General features: G+C 33.4%; 3 protein-coding genes across 3 annotated transcripts; 2 read left to right on the plus strand and 1 right to left on the minus strand.

Moving 5' to 3' along the window:
* Positions 1 to 1,590, plus strand: LOC109354868 (transcription factor MYB108-like). Its single transcript, XM_019597657.1, has 3 exons — positions 1 to 309; positions 432 to 561; positions 748 to 1,590. The coding sequence occupies exons 1-3, from the start codon at positions 117 to 119 to the stop codon at positions 1,241 to 1,243; spliced, it is 819 nt and encodes a 272-aa protein (XP_019453202.1). The 5' UTR covers positions 1 to 116; the 3' UTR covers positions 1,244 to 1,590.
* Positions 8,737 to 12,649, plus strand: LOC109353490 (probable pectinesterase 53). The gene is made up of 6 exons (XM_019595790.1): positions 8,737 to 9,116; positions 9,626 to 9,797; positions 10,787 to 10,990; positions 11,543 to 11,778; positions 12,141 to 12,300; positions 12,420 to 12,649. Exons 1-5 carry the CDS (start codon positions 8,803 to 8,805, stop codon positions 12,289 to 12,291), a joined length of 1,077 nt encoding a protein of 358 aa, XP_019451335.1. The 5' UTR covers positions 8,737 to 8,802; the 3' UTR covers positions 12,292 to 12,300; positions 12,420 to 12,649.
* On the minus strand, positions 15,267 to 17,049 carry LOC109353563 (probable WRKY transcription factor 23). Its single transcript, XM_019595897.1, has 3 exons — positions 16,462 to 17,049; positions 16,013 to 16,156; positions 15,267 to 15,895 (listed from the first exon to the last, which is right to left on the minus strand). The coding sequence occupies exons 1-3, from the start codon at positions 16,857 to 16,859 to the stop codon at positions 15,502 to 15,504; spliced, it is 936 nt and encodes a 311-aa protein (XP_019451442.1). The 5' UTR covers positions 16,860 to 17,049; the 3' UTR covers positions 15,267 to 15,501.

The following is a 19,693-nucleotide window of genomic DNA, read 5'->3' on the forward strand; positions in this document are numbered from 1 at the left end:
CTCTATATATATCATATGCTCTACCATACCCTTAACAAAAAGAGTTAAGATATTTTCTCTTACTTCAAAACAAAACCAGAAAAAGCAAGACAAGTAAGTTGTCGAGTTAGGATAATATGGACACAGAGTACACAAGGAATGTTCACATGATGAGAAGTTTATCAGATTGTGGTTCATCAGCAACATATGAAAGTGAAGAACACATGGTAATGAAGAAAGGTCCATGGACAGAGGAAGAAGATTCCCTTCTGATAAACTATGTTAACGTCCATGGTGAAGGTCACTGGAACTCCATCGCTAGCATTGCAGGTAAGCATTCATGAATATAAATGAAGTTTTTTAATTAATTACCACACTTATATATACCATGCATCATGGTTTATATATGCTTAACTGTAGCTAGATGTTGATGTTTAATTTTTAAAGTGCAGGTCTAAAGAGAACTGGCAAAAGCTGTAGATTAAGATGGTTAAACTACTTGCGTCCAAATGTTCGACGTGGAAATATCACTCTCCATGAACAGCTTTTGATTCTTGAACTACATTCCCGCTGGGGAAATCGGTATGTATATGAGTATATCTAATGTTTATTAGGTTGTAGCTTTATTTCATAATAATAAACATTGTGCAACAATTTATCAATGAAAATATAACATATATATAAGAGAACACCATCACCAGCACCAAAATAACATTCACTAGGTCTTTTTGTTCTCATTTTTAATGTGTTGTGGGTTATTTATGGAAGGTGGTCTAAAATAGCAGAAGAATTGCCTGGGAGAACAGATAATGAGATAAAGAATTATTGGAGGACGAGAGTGTTAAAACAAGCAAAGCAACTAAAATGTGATGTGAATAGTAAGAAGTTCAGGGACACCATGCGTTTTGTATGGATGCCCCGTCTTATGGAGCAGATTCAAGCCTCTTCTTCACATGGTCATAGCCAAACCACCATGTTTAGCAACACTCAAGCCCACACTGAACCTTGTGTAACCATACCCACTATGTTGTCAGTGCCTTCATCAGATAGCATGTCTTACAATTTGATGGGTGGTGGTTGTAGTTTTTCATCATCAGAACCAGATAGTTTAGAAAAAGGATCCATATCAACCTCATGCATATTGGAGCCAAAGGACTACTCGGGAGTGCAAGTAGTTGAACCAAGCAATGATTTTGGTGGTGCAGACTTGTGGACTGATGAAAATATATGCTTCTTGCAACAGCTGCTTGCAGATGATTATTAATAATCCAACTGTATACAAATAGTTTAGTCATAAATTGACATTTGCTAGAACTAAGAATGAAACTTGTATAGACACATGTTTACATAGATACAACCATTTAGAACATAACTTAGACAGGTGTCTATACAAGTTTCATCTAATTATTCTAATTGTATTATTGAATAAGTGATGATTGATTGTATGCAATTGTCAAGCTCGTATAAGATGTATTTTTTCGAAAGAAATAAGGAAATTGTCCTTTGTTTGTATACTACTGCATCTTGTCTAAGACAATCAATAAAGGAGTTGGGTTTAATTAGTAACGTATGTATAGACAACTGTCTACAAACTAGTCCAAATTTCAAGATAATCAAATCAAAAAATTTGTTGCTTTTTTAAATTGTTATTTTATTAACTAATCAAATTTAAATTGATTATGCCTACATTGGCACAAGTTTATACAAGTTTCACTTTGACTATAAATTATGATTATTGAGTAACCATGATTGTTTGAAATCGTAAAACTCCCATAAGATCTTTTGTTTTGAAACAAATAAGATACTTGTCCCTTGTTTGTATGGTACTATTTTGTCTAGGACAATCAATAAAAGAGTTGGGTTTGCTTCTATCAAAACAAAAAGAATCTAGTCAAGAAATTGAAACTAGCAAGCTACACTGCACTTGCAAGGTGTGTGTATGCGTTGACTTGTGCAAAGTTTGTGCTCTAAATTCTTCCACAGTGGTGTTATATTTTGCTTTACTAGGCGATCCTCTAGAAACATATAAGAGAGTAAAATAACATTTTGAAAGTTTAACATTAATAAATTGAAAATGAAGACTGGGTCTGGGAACACTGGATCGGTATTTTTGTATTTAATATTATATGGTTTAAATTCAATGGGTTTCTCATTGGAAGCACTAGGTGCCGCAACCTTTGAAACCAGCAGCAGTTCATTATTTATAAATTATTTGAGTCTCAAGAGCCATTCACACGTAATTCGGTAGTCAACTCTAAATTAACTATGCTTTTTGTGCTCCTTTTTTTGCTTTTGGATTTGGTCGCAGGTCATAGCTGATCTCATGTCCTATTCAACTAAACAGCAGTTTTGAAACTCACCTACAAGAATAACCCCGAATATAAAACAAAAAGTTAATCACAACTTTTGGATAATCACTTAATCATGTATGTTTATTCATTAAATTTGGTTTGGTGTTCATACACAAAAGGTTAAATATAAAACAAGATTATGTTTATATACACATACATAGACATGCCCCATGTTATATTTTTAATAGAATGAAACATAACTTATTTATATGCAAGCTTATTACCGAATGTTTATCACATGTAAACAATAAGTTTGGGCATCCATGATGAAGGTCGGTTCGAGTTGGTACAAAATCCGCTTATAATCTATACAAAATATCATAATTGAAATCCTATTATTAATAGGAGAGTCTCATTAATAAATATTTTATAAATAACTATGCACACGTGTGAAAGTATGAACTTTCTCATACTAATTTTTTATATAATTACAATTGGCTTATTTTTGTTTCAAATTTTATTAGATGAAATATTTCAAATTATGAATAAGTCTCACTATAGTGAGCAACAATATTGAAAAATAAAAAAAAAAATTAAAAATACATTCATCTTTGATTAATTAAAATGGATTGAGAATTTAAATCAGTTATTCTACGACTTTAAATCTCAATGTTAAAAATGTATTTTCCGTAGTTATGTGATATTGGACTCAATGATTTTAATATTGAAGAAGTAAATGTTTGATAATCCATTTAGGGATCTTATATGAAAAGTCTTCCTAGCTAATGGTATAGTAATCATGCAACATATTCCATTAATGGTAAGACAAACCAAAAAACCCTAAAGTATAAGGAGAGAATTGAGCTCTTCGTATATAAATAAAGTTGGGTTAAACTTTCTCCGTGTAATGTTAATTTACTATTTGTATTTGAATGAATCATTAATTAAATCCAATAAAATGAAGAGAAAAATGTCTCTGTAGACAATTTTTGTTATGCTTCCGTTTACTTGGATTGAAAATAGGTAGCAGGTTGGGAAAATGAGATAGGCGTGTCTTATATTTGGACTCAAGAGTTTAGAATACGCAAATTAATTATTTTCATTTTTAAGTTTAGTGGAAGATATATAATTACATGACCGAAAAGGGTCAACAATCATGTCTTCTGCTATGACTTCTTCTAACTTCTAAGAACGTTTGAATAATTTGGTTGTCCATGTATACGATCATACACTCAAATATTCCACTTGTAGAAGCCTTAATTCTTTTGAAAAATTGAAAAGAGTTGAAGGGTTGGAATTGTTTTTCAGTCTATGCTCACCATTGTACGTCACTGATCACTAATCATAATTCATAATAGAAGACAAATATTAAAATGGGTGAGCTTTTCTTTATTAGTTTTTATTATTGACATTTTGTGGAATACTGTGTATTATTTATATGAGTAAAACTAGTTTTGTTATTATATCTATATATATTTTATAAAAACTATAATCAATATACTAAATCCAGATGTGAATTGAGACCTTGATAACAATATTTCATGGGAGACATTAATTCTTGAAGTTCACACATCTAGGTTTGAATTGTGTGTATATTTTTTCATACAATAAATCCTAATATCTAACTAAAGACTATATGCTAGCTTAATAGTCTAAACTGATTCCACTAAGATTAGCACATAACCATAACTGAATGTCATTTTAATCTTACACATTATATATGCATATAACAAAACTGTACCTCTAAATTAATGTTGCTTCCTTTTTGTATGTTTTTTAATTGTATTGGTTCAATAGAAGTCTCTTAGCACAGTAGCAGATCAAGGAGAAGAAATTCAAGCTTAAAGAAGAGAAGAGAAAATAATGCCTCCATAATTTCATTGAAGGAAAAAGATGAATATATACACAAAGCTAAAAACAGAAATATCTAACTACCTTCTCAACTATAAAAACAGAAAAACAAACAAAGATAGAAAAGAATGAGAAAAACCCAAAAAGCCATTACAATAAAAGGGAAACCTGAAACTACCCTCTTAGCATAAAACAAAAGAAACAAAAGAACACAGAGAAAAGAACAAGAAGAACTAAAAATTAACAAGATCTAAAACTAGCAGCCCCCTCAACTTAGGAGATGAAGGTTGCATAATTCCAACTTGGTGATGAAATCCCTAAAAGCAGACGCATGCAAAGGCTTTGTAAAGGCATCTGCTAACTGAGCAGAAGACTTAATGGGAAGCAAGTGAACCAATTTTTATCGAATCTTTTCTCTGACAATGTGGCAGTCAATCTCTATATGTTTGGCGCGTTCATGGAAAACTGGATTGTGAGTCAAGTAAATTGCTGATTTATTATCACAGTAAACTGGTAATGGATCAAAGTTGCAGATGTGGATATCAGTAAGTAAGTATCTTAGCCATTGTAGCTCACAAACCAAAGTTCCAAGAGCACTGTATTCTACTTCAGAGGATGATCTGCTTATTGTCTTTTGCTTCTTTGAATTCCAAGATATGAGAGTTGGGTCCATAAAGATGCAAAAACCTGTTATTGATATCCTCGAATCAAGGCAACAAGCCCAATCAGAATTTGAAAAAGCAGAAAATTTAATAGGAGAAGTTGAGGAAAAGAAAAGTCCATGAGATGGAGCCCATTTGAGGTAGTGCAAGACTCGAAAGGCAGTTTTGTATTGAGAATCATGAGGATTGTCCATGAAGAGGTTGTGTTATTGAATAACATAGCATATGTCAGGCCTTGAAATTGTGAGATACAAAAGTTTTCCTACCAATCTTTTGTAAATTGATGGATCTTGGAGAGGAGTTCATTTGTGCAGTTGTAATTTGATGGCATGATCAGAGGGTGTGGAAGCAGGCTTGCAAGCTAAGGATCCTGCATCTTCTAGTAAGGAGAGAGCATAATTCTTTTAGTTCATATGTATACATGATTTTGATCTTGTCATTTCTAAGTCCAGGAAGTACCTTAAACTACCTAAGTTTTTAATTTTGAATGCTTTGTCTAGAAAGGTTTTGATAAGATTAATTTCATGTATGATGTTTCCAGTTAATAACATATCATCAACATATACTAAAATAGTAGTGAAGGTGATAAATGTTTTGTTTGTGAATAAAGCTTGGTCAGAATTGGAGTGGTGTTAGTAAGCATTGCTGAATTAACTGTGTGAGTATTATCTTGTCTCTTTTGGTTGAGGAGATTCATGATGCCTTGATATTGTTCTTCAGTGAAGCCTTTGACATATGTTTGTATTTGTGGAGTGTCTTGAAGAGGTTGAGTGGAAGAGTCCAGAGGTGGGTTATCTAAGGGAAAGACTGTGGTATGATTAGTTATTCTGATTCTATTTGATTGGTAACCAGGAGGATAATCATGCTTCAAGAAGTAGGTTTCTATAGTATGGTTGGTTTTGTCACAATGAGTGCAGTATCTGGCCTGTTGTCTACTTCCTTGGCTATTGAATCTTCCACTTCTTCCTCTAAAGTATTGACTTCCTCTTCCTCTATTTGTTTGAGAGTTGGTGCCTATATTGTTTCTACTAGGCTGAGAGTAGAAATTCAAGGCCTTAGAGTCAATATCTAGAGTATAGGTTATTGTTGTGTTCAACTGTCTCTCTTGTTGGACAAGCAGGCAAAAGGCTTTGGAAATATGGGGAAGAGGTTCCATTAGCATTATTTGGGAATAAACTTGGGCATATTGGTCATTGAGGCCCTTTAAGAACCTTATGACATAGTCTTGTTCTTTGTAATTTCCACAAGGGCAAGGTGTATCACATTTGCATTTCCTAGTTGGCCTAAAGGTGTCTGTTTCTTCCCAAATGATTTTCAATTCAGTAAAGTAGTTAGAAATGGTAAGATTACCTTGTTTTATGTGGTAAAAAATTTCTTGAAGTACTACAATCCGAAACATATCACCTTGTGAAAACCTGTCCTTCATGTCTTTCCAAACCTCTACTATAGTATCAAACTAGAGGATATATTTTACTATTGATTTTTCTACAAAATGTTAGATCCACAAGATAATCATGTTGTTGCATCTCTTCTATGGTCCATAGAGGGTGTGTTCTGGAAGAGGTTTTGATATGCTTCCGTCCAAGAATTCAATCTTGTTCTTGAATTCTAATACCATTCTCACTGCTCTAGTCCAAGAATGTTAATTTTTGTCATTCAATAAAAGTGTAACTGGCATTAAGGCTGGATTTTCATTAGGATGAAGGAAGAAATAGTTGGAAGGATTAGTGTTGTAATCGGTATATGTCTGATTCGCCATCATAGAAGAAAGAAAAACATGCAATATATGAGAGGATAAAAGAGGAGAAGAAGGTTGGTGCTAAAGGAAGACGAATCAGAGCATTTGATGCTCTGATACCATCTTAGCATAGTAGCAGATCAAGGAGAAGAAATTCAAGCTTAAAGAAGAGAAGAGAAAATAATGCCTCGATGCTTTCATTGAAGGAAAAAAGATGAATATATACACAAAGCTAAAAACAGAAAGATCTAACTTCCCTCTCAACTATAAAAACAGAAAAACAAACAAAGTTAGAGAAGAAAGAGATCCCCAAGAAACCATTACAATAAAAGGGAAACCCGAAACTACCCTCTTAACATAAAATAGAAGAAACAAAAGAACACAAATAAAAGACTAAGAAGAACTAAAAATTAACAAGATGTATAACTAACAAAGTCCATCAGCTTAAAAAAAATAAAGAAGGTTTTATACATATGATGAAATAAATTAGTACTTCTTATTCATATCCGAATAACATGTAAATAATGATCGACATATAATATAATTTACTCTTGTAATATTCTCCCGCTAATAAGTGAACCCTATTTTACTTTCCGGAGAGTAAGTACTTTTTTTACAGACTTTGAAGTGATGTATACCCACACAATCATGATCAGGGATCACATCTGCATCCAAATTCAATTAGAAAGCATCATTCAAATTAAAAGAAAAATAATAAAGCATTCACAATGATATGTGCCAGAAGCCCAAAATACTTGAGGCGCTGAGCAAACTGCTCACACAAGCCAATGAAATTAACGTGTCAATCTATATTAATAATAGTTTAAAGTCGTATGCATATAAAGTTTTTTATATTGTCAACACATTATTTATCATTGTTTTATGTTACTTTTATGTGAGAGTTAATGATAGTTAACATATGAATGATGAATGATTTGCTGAAAATATAAAAACACTTACACTATCAATGCATATATATTAAATCCTATTAATAAAAATCTCCAATGTTATGCAAATTAAAGGAATATATATATATATACCATGAGTTTAGCTAACATACTAGTAGATTTTTAAGATGATCAAAATATTAAATGTTTAGTTTTATAAAAAAGTTTATAAGGTTTCATTAATTTTTTTAGGCTCTATCCTTTTCCTTTCTTATCTTATTGATCATATCTTTCATTAGTCATCCAAATAAAAAGACTGAAAATGACAATTTTGTTGTGTGACCATTATGCTTGATAAGCCTGACGCAATAAAAGCCCAATATGTATAAAAAAGAAAATGTTCCTCTCCACTCCATTGCTTTAGATATAAGATGTGTGTCCTATATGTACGACATGCCATGCACCCACTACCATTAACCTAGACTTCAGTGTTATTTCTATATCTTCTATTTCACAAATTTTCTTATAATGAATCAATCTATTTTTATTTTTTTATCTTTTATCTTTATATAAATAAAATATTTTCTTTGACATAAGTTATTTTCTCAAGTCATTAAAATTATGATGTGTATTTTGTTTTTTTAGATCTTTTATAGGAAATGGTTAAATAAGACACATATTATAATTTTAGTGTATAGAAGATAATTTATTACTTGATAAGAGAGATATTTTATTCTGAAATAAAAAACTCATCCATATTGAGGAAATAATTTAAAGTTGTCACAAATTGGTGACCAAAATAATATTATTGGTGGGAAAATGGAATACAGCAAATATGCTTCCTCCTGCGCCATTATTCATCCTCAAGAGAATTGGCTTCAAGCCAATGCGCATTAACACATTCACGATCATTTGGGGATTGGGGTCCCAGAACCAGTTTCTAACTCATTCGTTATAGAAAATGCCTAGTGGACACTAAGCATTTGGTCCATCCTATATGAAAAATATGAAGAAAAGAAACAAATGATGGACCTATCCATAAACTGCATTATCACGTGTAAGAAGATTCGTATACTGTGTTCTTTCACCAATTTTCTTTTGTAATAGATGAGGCTAAGAAGTAAACATCATTACTACATAAGTAATGTATCTTCCAACATTTATTTGTATTACTTTCTTTAAAGAGTTGATAATAATTAAATATTGATGAATAATATCGTATAAAACTTTTACACTCTTAAATCTTAATGTATCCATTTTTTTTCCTGATATAGATATAGATAAAGATGAGAGCTAGCATCTGCATTTTATATTTGAGAAAGCACTTATATAAATACTGGCATTTTCAGTTTTACTCTAATACTTGGTCTTGAAAGTGCAGTGATACTAACATTATGGTTCCAAAAACTCATTTCCACATCGTTCTATTTCTTCTCTCATCTTTATACATAACTTCTGGTTCCAATAGACAGGCCAATTATGACAATTGGATATCTTGGAACGTGAAGAATTACCAGAAAAAGGGCACTTTGGCAATCAAATGGAAGGGTCAAGATTTGAATCTGAGGAAGGCTGAGAGTAACAAAGTTAGAATAACAGTTAGACAAGACGGTGCTGGAGACTTCAAGACAATTAGAGAAGCTCTTAATAGCATCCCACCATACAATACTAGAAGAGTAACAATGTTGATTGCACCAGGTGTTTATAGGTATATAAGTGCTCCCTAACGAACAAAAAATTGTTGTATCAGAAACTTGCTTACTCATATCAATAACAATGAAGTAAAGTTTAGGACATATTTTTAATGATGTTGGACAAAATTTAGGACATTGGGATAGCAAATCTATCTTCCTCACTAACCGGATATTTTATCATGTAATATAGTATCTATTTTGTTAACCATTGCCCTTAGTTAATAACATTCTATCACACAATATTAGGACTTAAGAGTACGAGCTTTGCTAATAGTTGCTTGAAGTTAAAAGCTCAAAAATGCAAAAATTTATAGAGGAGTGCTTTTAATTAATAGATTTAGAGATTGATTTTATGGTTTTACAATAAAGTTTTTTTACATTTTAAACTAACACCAATTATTAGCAAAATCGATATAGTAGCAAATAATACTTTTATTTAGTTATTAAGTTACGTACTTACGTTGAAATTATCAAAGTTGGACATCACAATGCACTATTAAACTTGTATGATAAAATGCTGTAGGGAGAAGCTTATGATTCCCAGAACTATGCCTTTCATAACATTGTTAGGAGACGCAAGGGATCCACCAACCATTACTGGAAATGATACAGCTTCTACCACTGGAAGGACGTTTCAGAGTGCAACTGTTGCTGTAGATGCTAGCTACTTTATAGCCATCAACATAAAATTTGAGGTATTCAAGCTTTCTAATGGATTAAAAAGATTAAATATCATATCATTATTTTATGTCTTTTAAATTATAATTTAAAAAGTGACAAATGATAAAATGCAAACCAGGTCATTATGGTTTTGACGACTACCTGCAACAACAACAACTTAGCCTCTCATATTTCATCTGTCCTAATCATCTAGTGCAACTGTTGAAATAATTTCATTATTTTCTTAGCAGATTATCAAAATATTGTAGTCATTAGAAAAGAGTGAAATATCATCTAAATAAACCAAAGTTGGAATTCACTTAGGTGTATTTTTCAATACTTGAGGCATTACATTCACTCATAATGTCCAAGGGATATACAACAATAGTTGTTTGTTCGATGCATCTAGTTCATGTTGAAAGTTACTTTATACATAAAAAAATTGAAGTCTTCTTTCGATGAATTCTCCTTTTTGTCTATTATTATTAGCATGACACTTAGTAGATCCCTCCCTTAGTTGCAAATGTCATACCATTATGGCCTTGTCATTAGAACTCTTGGTCTATGGAATTTTTTTCTTTGAATTTTGTGTAGTGACTTCACGTTTGTCTTTTTCTTTTCATGGTTTTTGATGAAAGCACATATATCTTATTACACTATTAAAGTTCATTATAGACCACCAAAAGAGTAGGGTTATGAAGCTTTACAATTGCTGAGTATGCCATATACCTCAGCTTGGCGGTCATACGAGCATGGTTGACAATCACATATGCCAAATCTTATTCGACCGGTCATAGGCATTACCCTATGAGTTAAGCGCTATTTGACCGGTCCGGATACTAGGATGGAACACAATAGAAATGCTCGCTATCTTATAAATATGAATTATACTTGCATTCCATGGTTATCACTTAATTACATCATCTGTTTACATGTAGAAATGAAAAAAGATATTTTTGTAAGTTAAGATAAACAAACGTAAGATAATATTGAGAAGGTGATAAAGTAGTATATGGTAAAACAGAACAGTGCTCCGCATGAGATTGGATCAATGGGAGGACAAGGCGTGGCGCTTCGCATATCAGGAACTAAAGCTGCTTTTTATAATTGCACTTTCTATGGAACTCAAGACACTTTATATGATCACAAAGGCCTTCACTACTTCAACAACTGCTTTATTCAAGGCTCTGTTGATTTCATCTTCGGGTCTGGGAGATCCCTTTACGAGGTCTTCTTTCATATCCTAATTTACGCCTTTTTTTATTTGTTTTGGATTCAACTCTATCACTATGAAATTGGGACAAGAACTTGATCTAGTTCCAAAAAACAGAGACTTTCAGAACAATACTTACGCCCAATTTACATTTTTGGACTAAATTATCATAAACAATTTAAATTATGGATCAAATACAAACAATGATTAGTCTTAATAACAAGGTGCTTCATTACTCTGGAGCAAATTCTCACTGAGAGGGTTTTTACTAATTTAAATAGGTCTTGTTGGCTTAACTTAGATCAACCAGAGTGTAAGGTATTGGTCAACTTAAAATCATGTCTCAAATTAAAAGTTGAAAACTTAAACTTGATTACAATCTGTTACTATGAATGAAACTCAATTTGCATACTAAAACATGAATTTCCATGCAAAGTATAATTCAAACATGATATATTTCTCCGCGTCATTATACTCGCTGCTACTTAATCAACCATTGCCAAGTTTTTGAGAAATATGAAGAAAAAAATGGTTATTTTGTTTCAATTTGAATCTATTGGCATGCAGAACTGCAAACTAAACTCCATAACAAAGAAGGTGGCTTCCATTACTGCTCAAAAGCGTACAAATTCGTCACTGGAAAGTGGATTTTCGTTCAAAAACAGTGTAGTAACAGGGAGTGGGCAAGTTTATCTAGGAAGAGCATGGGGAGATTATTCCAGAGTTGTTTTCTCTTTTACCTACATGGACAACATAGTTATCTCCAAAGGATGGAGTGATTGGGGTGACCAAAAGCGTGACATGTTAGTACAATTCACCATAGTTAGAATCACTCTCTTAATGTCTTTATGTAAGAGGAATGTTGGTAAGATATTATTTTCAATAATCTAGAGAATGAGAAAAAATGTGTCACTACATATGTAACACTTGTGATTTGTCGGAAATGATGTACAAGGAGTGACATATTTTGGACATCGGATATATCCCTGGTAAATTTATTATAGATCTATTAAACAAAAAATAAATCCATATAATATAGTGGGTTACAGGTAAACTCTAACTAATGAGAGTATATTAAGAAATAAGTGTTGAAAATAGTATGTTATTAGCATTTTTCAATTAAGTGTAGGACTAATTGTGTGTTTTTGTTTGTGTGTTTTTGCAGTGGAGTATATTATGGAGAATATAAGTGTAGCGGGCCAGGGGCTAACTTGACTGGAAGAGTGCCATGGGCTAGAATGCTTTCAGATGAAGAGGCTAAGCCTTTTGTTGGGATCAACTTTATTGAAGGGGACACTTGGCTTATTAGGCCATAACCCATTAGGATGCACCCTTCGGTGCTTCACTAATATATCAAGCAAGATGATGATCTTAAAAAATATTATGCTATAAATGATTTATGTGCTTAATTACCGTTTACAATCCAATATCTACCTCTGAATTTCACAATTCATCAATGCTTGATATGTGTTACTAATAAGTGTTTCCATTGCTCAAGTTTACTACTGGAAAATAAGCTCAATAACTGTAGCAGTTCTTGCATATATGTTTGTTATTAAACTATTAAGTGTTTCCTTAATTTCCCATATATTCCCCTATGTAATAGACGACAATAGTCTTACATTACATGTGTTGCTTAAATAGAAAGAAGAATAAAGGGCGATACTGTTTGAGCCAAAAATACTAAGGAGATATTCTTAGGATTCACCTCTATCATATCTAGGATTATGTGTGTGGCAGAGTTAAAGTGTAAGTATGAAAAAGAAGCAAAATGGGGCTAATTGCAATCATTTCCCATATATAATCTCATAATTTGCATTGATTTTTACAAGGGTGGGTACTCAAAACACATGTCCCAAACCCAAGGTCTGCAGGCTTTGTTTATTTTATAATCTACACACAAATCACCCATTTTTGATAAAGATTTATAGTCAGAATAAAATTACAAAATTGCATACTCTTTTTACATATAAAACATGAAGATAGTCAACTTGTCAATGAAATGTATCCATTGCATCCCATCTGAATTCTTGATTTTCCTTAAACACAAGTTGTGCTGGTAGAAGCCAAACAAAAATATGTTATCTCAAATCTTATCACATATGTTATCTCACACCAATAAAAACATAATATATCAATTAAAAATTTGAAGTATCATTATCATTGTTATTTTTGTTTCCTTATCATTGTCCTAAACAACATATGAGATAAGATTTGTGATATCATATATCTTATATACTCACATTCAAAATGGCTGCACAAACTCTTTAACCATATCACTATAAATGTTGTAGACATAATGGTGTAACTTGGCCTTATTTATCAACCAATTTAAATCAATAGGGGAACACATGAATGTTAGTCAAGTTAAAATTTAAATAGTGTCTGAGAAGGTAAATTTCTAGCAAAGAAATATAAACAACCAAATCACTTTTCACACTTACCTCTCCAGCAAAGGTTCATTGTTCCATGTTTTCATGCATAAAAAAGCAATTCATATTCGTCTTGCCTATCATAGAAATAAATCAAGGATTTTGTTTGTGCTTGCATTGCTTGTTGAGAAACTGAATTAAGCCTACAATAAAACATCATAACAAAGGGCTCAGCTAATGGTGTAGTCACTACAGACTTTAAAATCTTTGTCATGCATAGTCTATGTTGAATTGTATTTTGACATAAAATGGCATTTACAGCCCTAGCTTGTGATAAAAAGTGCCAAAATATCCATCTAATATATTCGTCTCACTTTTCCTTGTTCCAATTTTGATTGATTCTTGAGATTCTCTTTCCGACCATCTCAAAAACTACTAGTAATTTACAGTGATCAGTAACATGCTTTTATCTTTTTCCTTTTTTTTACCTTTTTATCCATGTTTGATATATTGCCTAGTTATTCGAGTCGGCAGGGACATAAACATAATGCAAGGCATTTATGTGTCTATGACTCTATGGAGTGTGAAGAAATAGAAGAATATAGTCATAGGTAAATTAAAAAGGGAACAATTTTGAGTTGGGAAGAAAGGAATGGGGAACAAAACAAGTGAAGGGTTTTAATTGGGTGCAATGAATTTGGGCATTTGTGGCTGAGTTTAATTTATTTATAATTCATTTAATTCAGAAATAATAAAAAAATAGGTACTCTTAGATTTTTTTGGTTCATGTGTTACAGTATGGGCTCACTACTGAACTGTTGAGTATTAGAGAAAATCTTAGTCTCATTCTTTTGATTGTGAGTTCAAATTTAGAAGAGATAAAGAAAATAAAATATTTGAAAGATATGAAATGCACTTATAAATATTTTAAATTCATTTCTTACTTTCCAATATGGCAATACCTAACTGGTAAATGACCCTAAAAGAACTAAACTTGAAAGGAAAAAGATTACATGTCTTATAAATTTTTTATTCTAATGTCCCGAAAATCAAACTTCATAAAATAATATTAAAATACTAATTTATGATTTTATAATTTTCTTTTTATAAAAAATGTATCACTTCGATAATTAATTTAAAAGATGTACTAAAATTGTAGTATTTAGTTATTGTGACTTTGCCTTTCTCCTTTTGTTTTTCTCTTTTTTTAATTCCCTTACCTACACCACTCTTAAATGAATCAAATCCATGAAAGGATTGTAAAGTGTGCAGGATAAAGAGAGGCATTTACTCAACCAGCTCAAAGTGGAATAGTAGTGGTTGAATTACTCTTCCTATTTATAACCTCTTGCCCCGTATTGGGATCATATTTCACAAACTGGTCCAGTGATCCTCCTAGTTTTTTTTAGAAGAAAAAGAAACATTTCCCTGATCCAAAAGCAAGCAAGTTCTTCTATACCTATTGTTCCTGTTTAAAAACCTTAACCAAACCTCACAATAATCAGTAGTGTACCTCTGAAATCGATGCACATTCCCTCAAACAAAAGAAACAAAAATACAAGACAAAGTAGGAGTCAGATCAGAAGATTAAAAATAGCACAGAAGTCAGAAGTACTGTTTTCTATTTTTTCTCATTCTCTCACACAGCCCAACCCAGCAATGAAAATTTTGTTCCTTTTTTGGTTTAAGGGAAAACAAATATATGCAGTGAGAAACGTCACTGAGGAACTATCCCCTGCTGCAAAATTTGAAATGGATCAAAACTCATCACGTTACACTGATAATCATGATAAGGGTTGTGTATAAAAAAATAAGAATAAAACTTAGAAACATAATATATGTTTCAGCCCACCAGTGAAAATACATAACATGTAAGAACTACTAATTATATATTGCTTTAATTGAAAAATGACAGCATAAGCAACCGAATTGTACCTAAGTTTAGTCCAAGATAAAATGAGCTTCAAAAGCATATATGAATATGATCCTGGTCACTAATATGATATTACCATCTACCACCACCTGTTAGTCATCAAAAAGAAAAATTACATATATTCTGGTACTAGAGTTGTGACCTAATTAAGTCTCTTAGAAAAAGTCAGCAAAAATAAACCACATAGAATTAAGAAATGGTAATGCAGCTAATGCTATCATCTATTCTTCTTTTAACATATGTGAAGAAACAACATCCTGAAGCAGCCCATGGTCCCTTATAAGTGCAGCATTTGTCCCCGGATTACAAACCAGTCTCTCTTGAGCAAAATCAATCTTTGAAGGTGTAGAATGATTGTGAGGGAAACTCAAAGACGATAATGTATTGAAAAGAAGTTGTTGTTGCTTAAACTGTTGCTGCTGATACTGATATAAGTAGTTAGTGGCGGAGACACCTGGTGTTATCGGAGCACCGGCGAGGCCCGAGCGAGGAATAACCGGACTTGAATGTGTGTGTTGACCTTCATAGGTAGTGACAACAACGGTTGGATCAGTAAAAAAACGCTCCACTTGTTTCTTCACAATACATGAAGCACTTGTGCAACGATAATAACTTCTACAAGCACAAACACGCATAATAATGTTGCATATATCAGGAGTCATGAGCATTTAATTTTTCGGTCTTAGTCAATTAAAGAAGAACAAATAAGATAAGCAAGGAAAATTAGAGTACCTGGGGAAGGGGCTGTTTTTCACAGCTTTTTGACCGTACTTTCTCCATCTATAACCATCTTCTAAATGATCCACCTCGCTTTTCGTCATGAACGCCACTCTTGGTTCTTTTTGTCTCTTCTGATTACTCTTCTTCGCCTTCAACCTAAACCCAATAATCAAATTTCATAACCTTCTTAACATCAAAGCTTAAAGTAGCTAATGATGTAATACAAAAAATAAAACGTACTTCATGCCATATTACACGTTCTTCCCATCCTATGAATCATCCACTAGTAAAATTGACTTTTCAAAATTGAAGTTTAGGAGACCCATCTAAAAATAAATAAAATATAAAAATCTTAAGCTAAATACTATGTAATTTAGAAAACCATCCTCATCCTTTTATCACAAAAATAGTTTTAAGTAATCCCAGAAAACAAAAAGTAGAGTTGAATAAAAAAAACTCACAGTTTATTAGTCTTCTGCTGTTCTTCTTCTTCTCCTTCTTCTTCAGCTTGCTCTACAGTTTTATTGTGTTCATCATTAACTGCTTCAATGGTGGACGCAGATGAAATGGAAGAGGAGTTAGGAGTAGCAGGTTGGTGGTTCAAGACCTCAGTGTTACACTCTTTCACAGTAGTGTGAGTTTGAACCACCTTAGGCACAGACATAGTTAATAGTTGTTGTTGTTGCGGTAAATCAACAAAGTGTGGACTATAGTCATGAACACCCAGTAACTCCATAAACCCTAAAGAACTCTTTTCCACTTCACAGAAATCAAACACGTTACTAAATTGATTATAACAAGGGAAGGAAGACTTCACCACTGTACCCTCCATCTTTACTACCACATCCTTCTTCTCCATGTTTGTACAAATACCTAGCTAGCTGATCTATCAAATGCTTAGAACCAAATCCAAAGTTTTCATTTCTCGATGAGGAAGGTAGGGTTGATCTTGTTTATAGCATGTAGAATTTGAGAGAGAGAGAGAGAGAGAGAGAGTGGTTATGGGATTGTAAAATGAAAGTGAAAGGTGTGTAGATGGAACTAAGATAAGTAAATGAAGGCAAAAGTTGACCGGCAATTGTAGGTTATGGACTAGTATGGAAACTTTAATCAAGTTTGGTTTTGAAGAGGGAGTGGGTCTAATAAATAGTATTTTAGAAATGAAAATTATAGTAGTGAAAATAGAAGTGGAGAAGTTTTGGAGCTACACAACTTAGAATAATTTGCTTCTTATTTGGATGCTTTACAAATGAAGGGTGAGTGCCTATTTATAGGCTTTCTACAACACTTATGAATTTCTAGATGGTTCCATAAGTATCTAGTATACATTTTTCTCAAGATTTCTAGATACTTCTTTAATTATAATACTAAATGCCTATAATAGAATATACTAGAAGCTTAGGATAATTCTAGATATTATGGTACAATCATCACTACTTGTTTCTACACAAGTGTGGAAGCTTCTAGAAAGTGTGCATCAATATTTTATCACTCCTCCTTGATGCACATCTTTGTAACTCCTAGCATCGATCGTAGTTGCTCGAACTTTGGCCTTGGTAATGCCTTAGTGAATATGTCAGCAATTTGATCTTCGGTCTTGCAATACTCGAGCTTTATTTCTTTATTCTCACTTGCTTCTCTGACAACATGATATTTAATTGCGATATGTTTTGTCCTGTTGTGATGGACTGGATTCTTTGCTATCGCTATCGCCGATTTGTTGTCACAATAGATTGTCATAGGCTCCATCTCTTGATCTCCCATATCATTGAGTATTCGTCTAAGCCATATAGCTTGGTTAGTCGTCTCTGCAGCTGCTACGTACTCAGCTTCTGCTGTTGATTGTGCAATGATTGCTTGCTTCTTTGACGCCCAAGAGAACACTCCTGATCCAAGTGAGAAGGCATAACCAGATGTGCTCTTCATGTCATCCATCGAACCTGCCCAATCACTGTCAGTGTAGCCGTGTAATGTTGAGTTGGTGTTGGTCTTATACCATATACCGAACTCTTTTGTTCCTTGTAAGTATCTAAGAATTCTTTTTCCAACTCCAAAGTGGATTTGACTCGGGCTTTGCATGAATCTTGATAGAAGACTTGTAGCATACATGATATCTGGTCGAGTGGCAGTGAGATATAGAAGACTCCCGATCAAACTCCTGTAGAGAGATGCATCTGCCTGTGGAGATCCATCGTCCTTCTGTAGCTTCTCATTAGTCACGAGCGGAGTAGCAACTGGTTTGCACTCACACATCTTGAACTTCTTTAGTAGTTCTTCTATGTATGTCTTCTGTGAGATGAATACACCTTCTTTTCTTTATTTTACCTTAATTCCAAGGAAGTAGTGCATTAAGCCTAGGTCTGTCATCTCGAATGTCTTCATCATGTCTTCTTTGAACTCTGTTATCATCTTTATATTGTTTCCAGTGTATATAAGATCATCTACGTACAAGGAAACTATTAAAGTATCATACTGACCTTGGGACTTAATGTATAGTGTAGGCTCACTCTTACTCCTCCTGAATCCTTTATCGACGAAGTACTGGTCAATTCTACTATACCATGCTCGAGGAGCTTGCTTCAAGCCATATAGAGCCTTCTTCAATCGTAGCACTTTGTTTTCGTTGCCCTTGCTCATGAACCCTTCTGGCTGCTCCACATAGATCTCTTCTTGAAGTACTCCATTGAGGAATGCAGACTTGACATCTAGCTGGTAAATGCTCCATCCTCTTTTTGCTGCAAGAGCTATTAGAGCTCTTATAGTATCTAGACGAGCAACTGGAGCAAATGTCTCATTATAGTCGATTCCTGGTTGTTGGGAGTAGCCCTTGGCTACTAATCTCGCCTTGTGCTTCTGTATAGTGCCATCAGGATTGAGCTTTGTTTTATACACCCATTTTACTCCGATGATGTCTTTATCTTTTGGACAATCTACTAGCTCCCACGTGTTGTTTTTCTCGATCATCTTTATCTCTTCTTCCATTGCCTTGACCCATACTTCTTGCCTTGATGCTTCTTCAAAGCTTCCAGGTTCAACTATGGCCAAGTTGCATGTCTCATATATATCTACTAAGGATCTTACTCGTCTCGGAGAAGATTCTGGTGAAGATTGTTCATGTGGGAGTGTAGTTGGCGTACCTGGATCTTCTGTTGCTTCTTCTACTTCCCCAGTTACTTGTGGTTGTTGTGTTGGTATGGAGATGTTGTGTCTCTCAATCTTGCCTTCATTCCAGTTCCAAGCGTCACTTTCATCAACTTCAACATCTCGACTGATGATAAGTTTCTTCGTTTCTAGATTGTATATGCGATAGCCTTTTGACTGTGTGCTATATCCCAAGAAGATGCCTCTTATCGTCTTGTCTTCTAGTTTGTGTCTCTTTTCTTTTGGGACATGTATATAACAGATAGATCCAAAAACTCTTAGATGTTTAGCTGATGGCTTCCTACCGCTCCAAGCTTCTATAGGAGTTTTACCTTCGACTGCCTTTGTTGGACATCTATTCATTATGTAGACAGCTGTGTAAACTGCTTCGGCCCAAAAGGTGTTTGGCAAACCTTTCTCCTTGAGCATCGATCTAGCCATCTCCATGACCGTGCGATTTTTCCTTTCAGACACCCCATTTTGTTGTGGAGTGTAAGCAACTGTGAGTTGACGCTCTATGCCTTCATCCTCACAAAATTTATCAAATTCGTG

Source organism: Lupinus angustifolius, chromosome LG08, assembly GCF_001865875.1.
Source record: "Lupinus angustifolius cultivar Tanjil chromosome LG08, LupAngTanjil_v1.0, whole genome shotgun sequence".
NCBI lineage: Eukaryota > Viridiplantae > Streptophyta > Magnoliopsida > Fabales > Fabaceae > Lupinus > Lupinus angustifolius.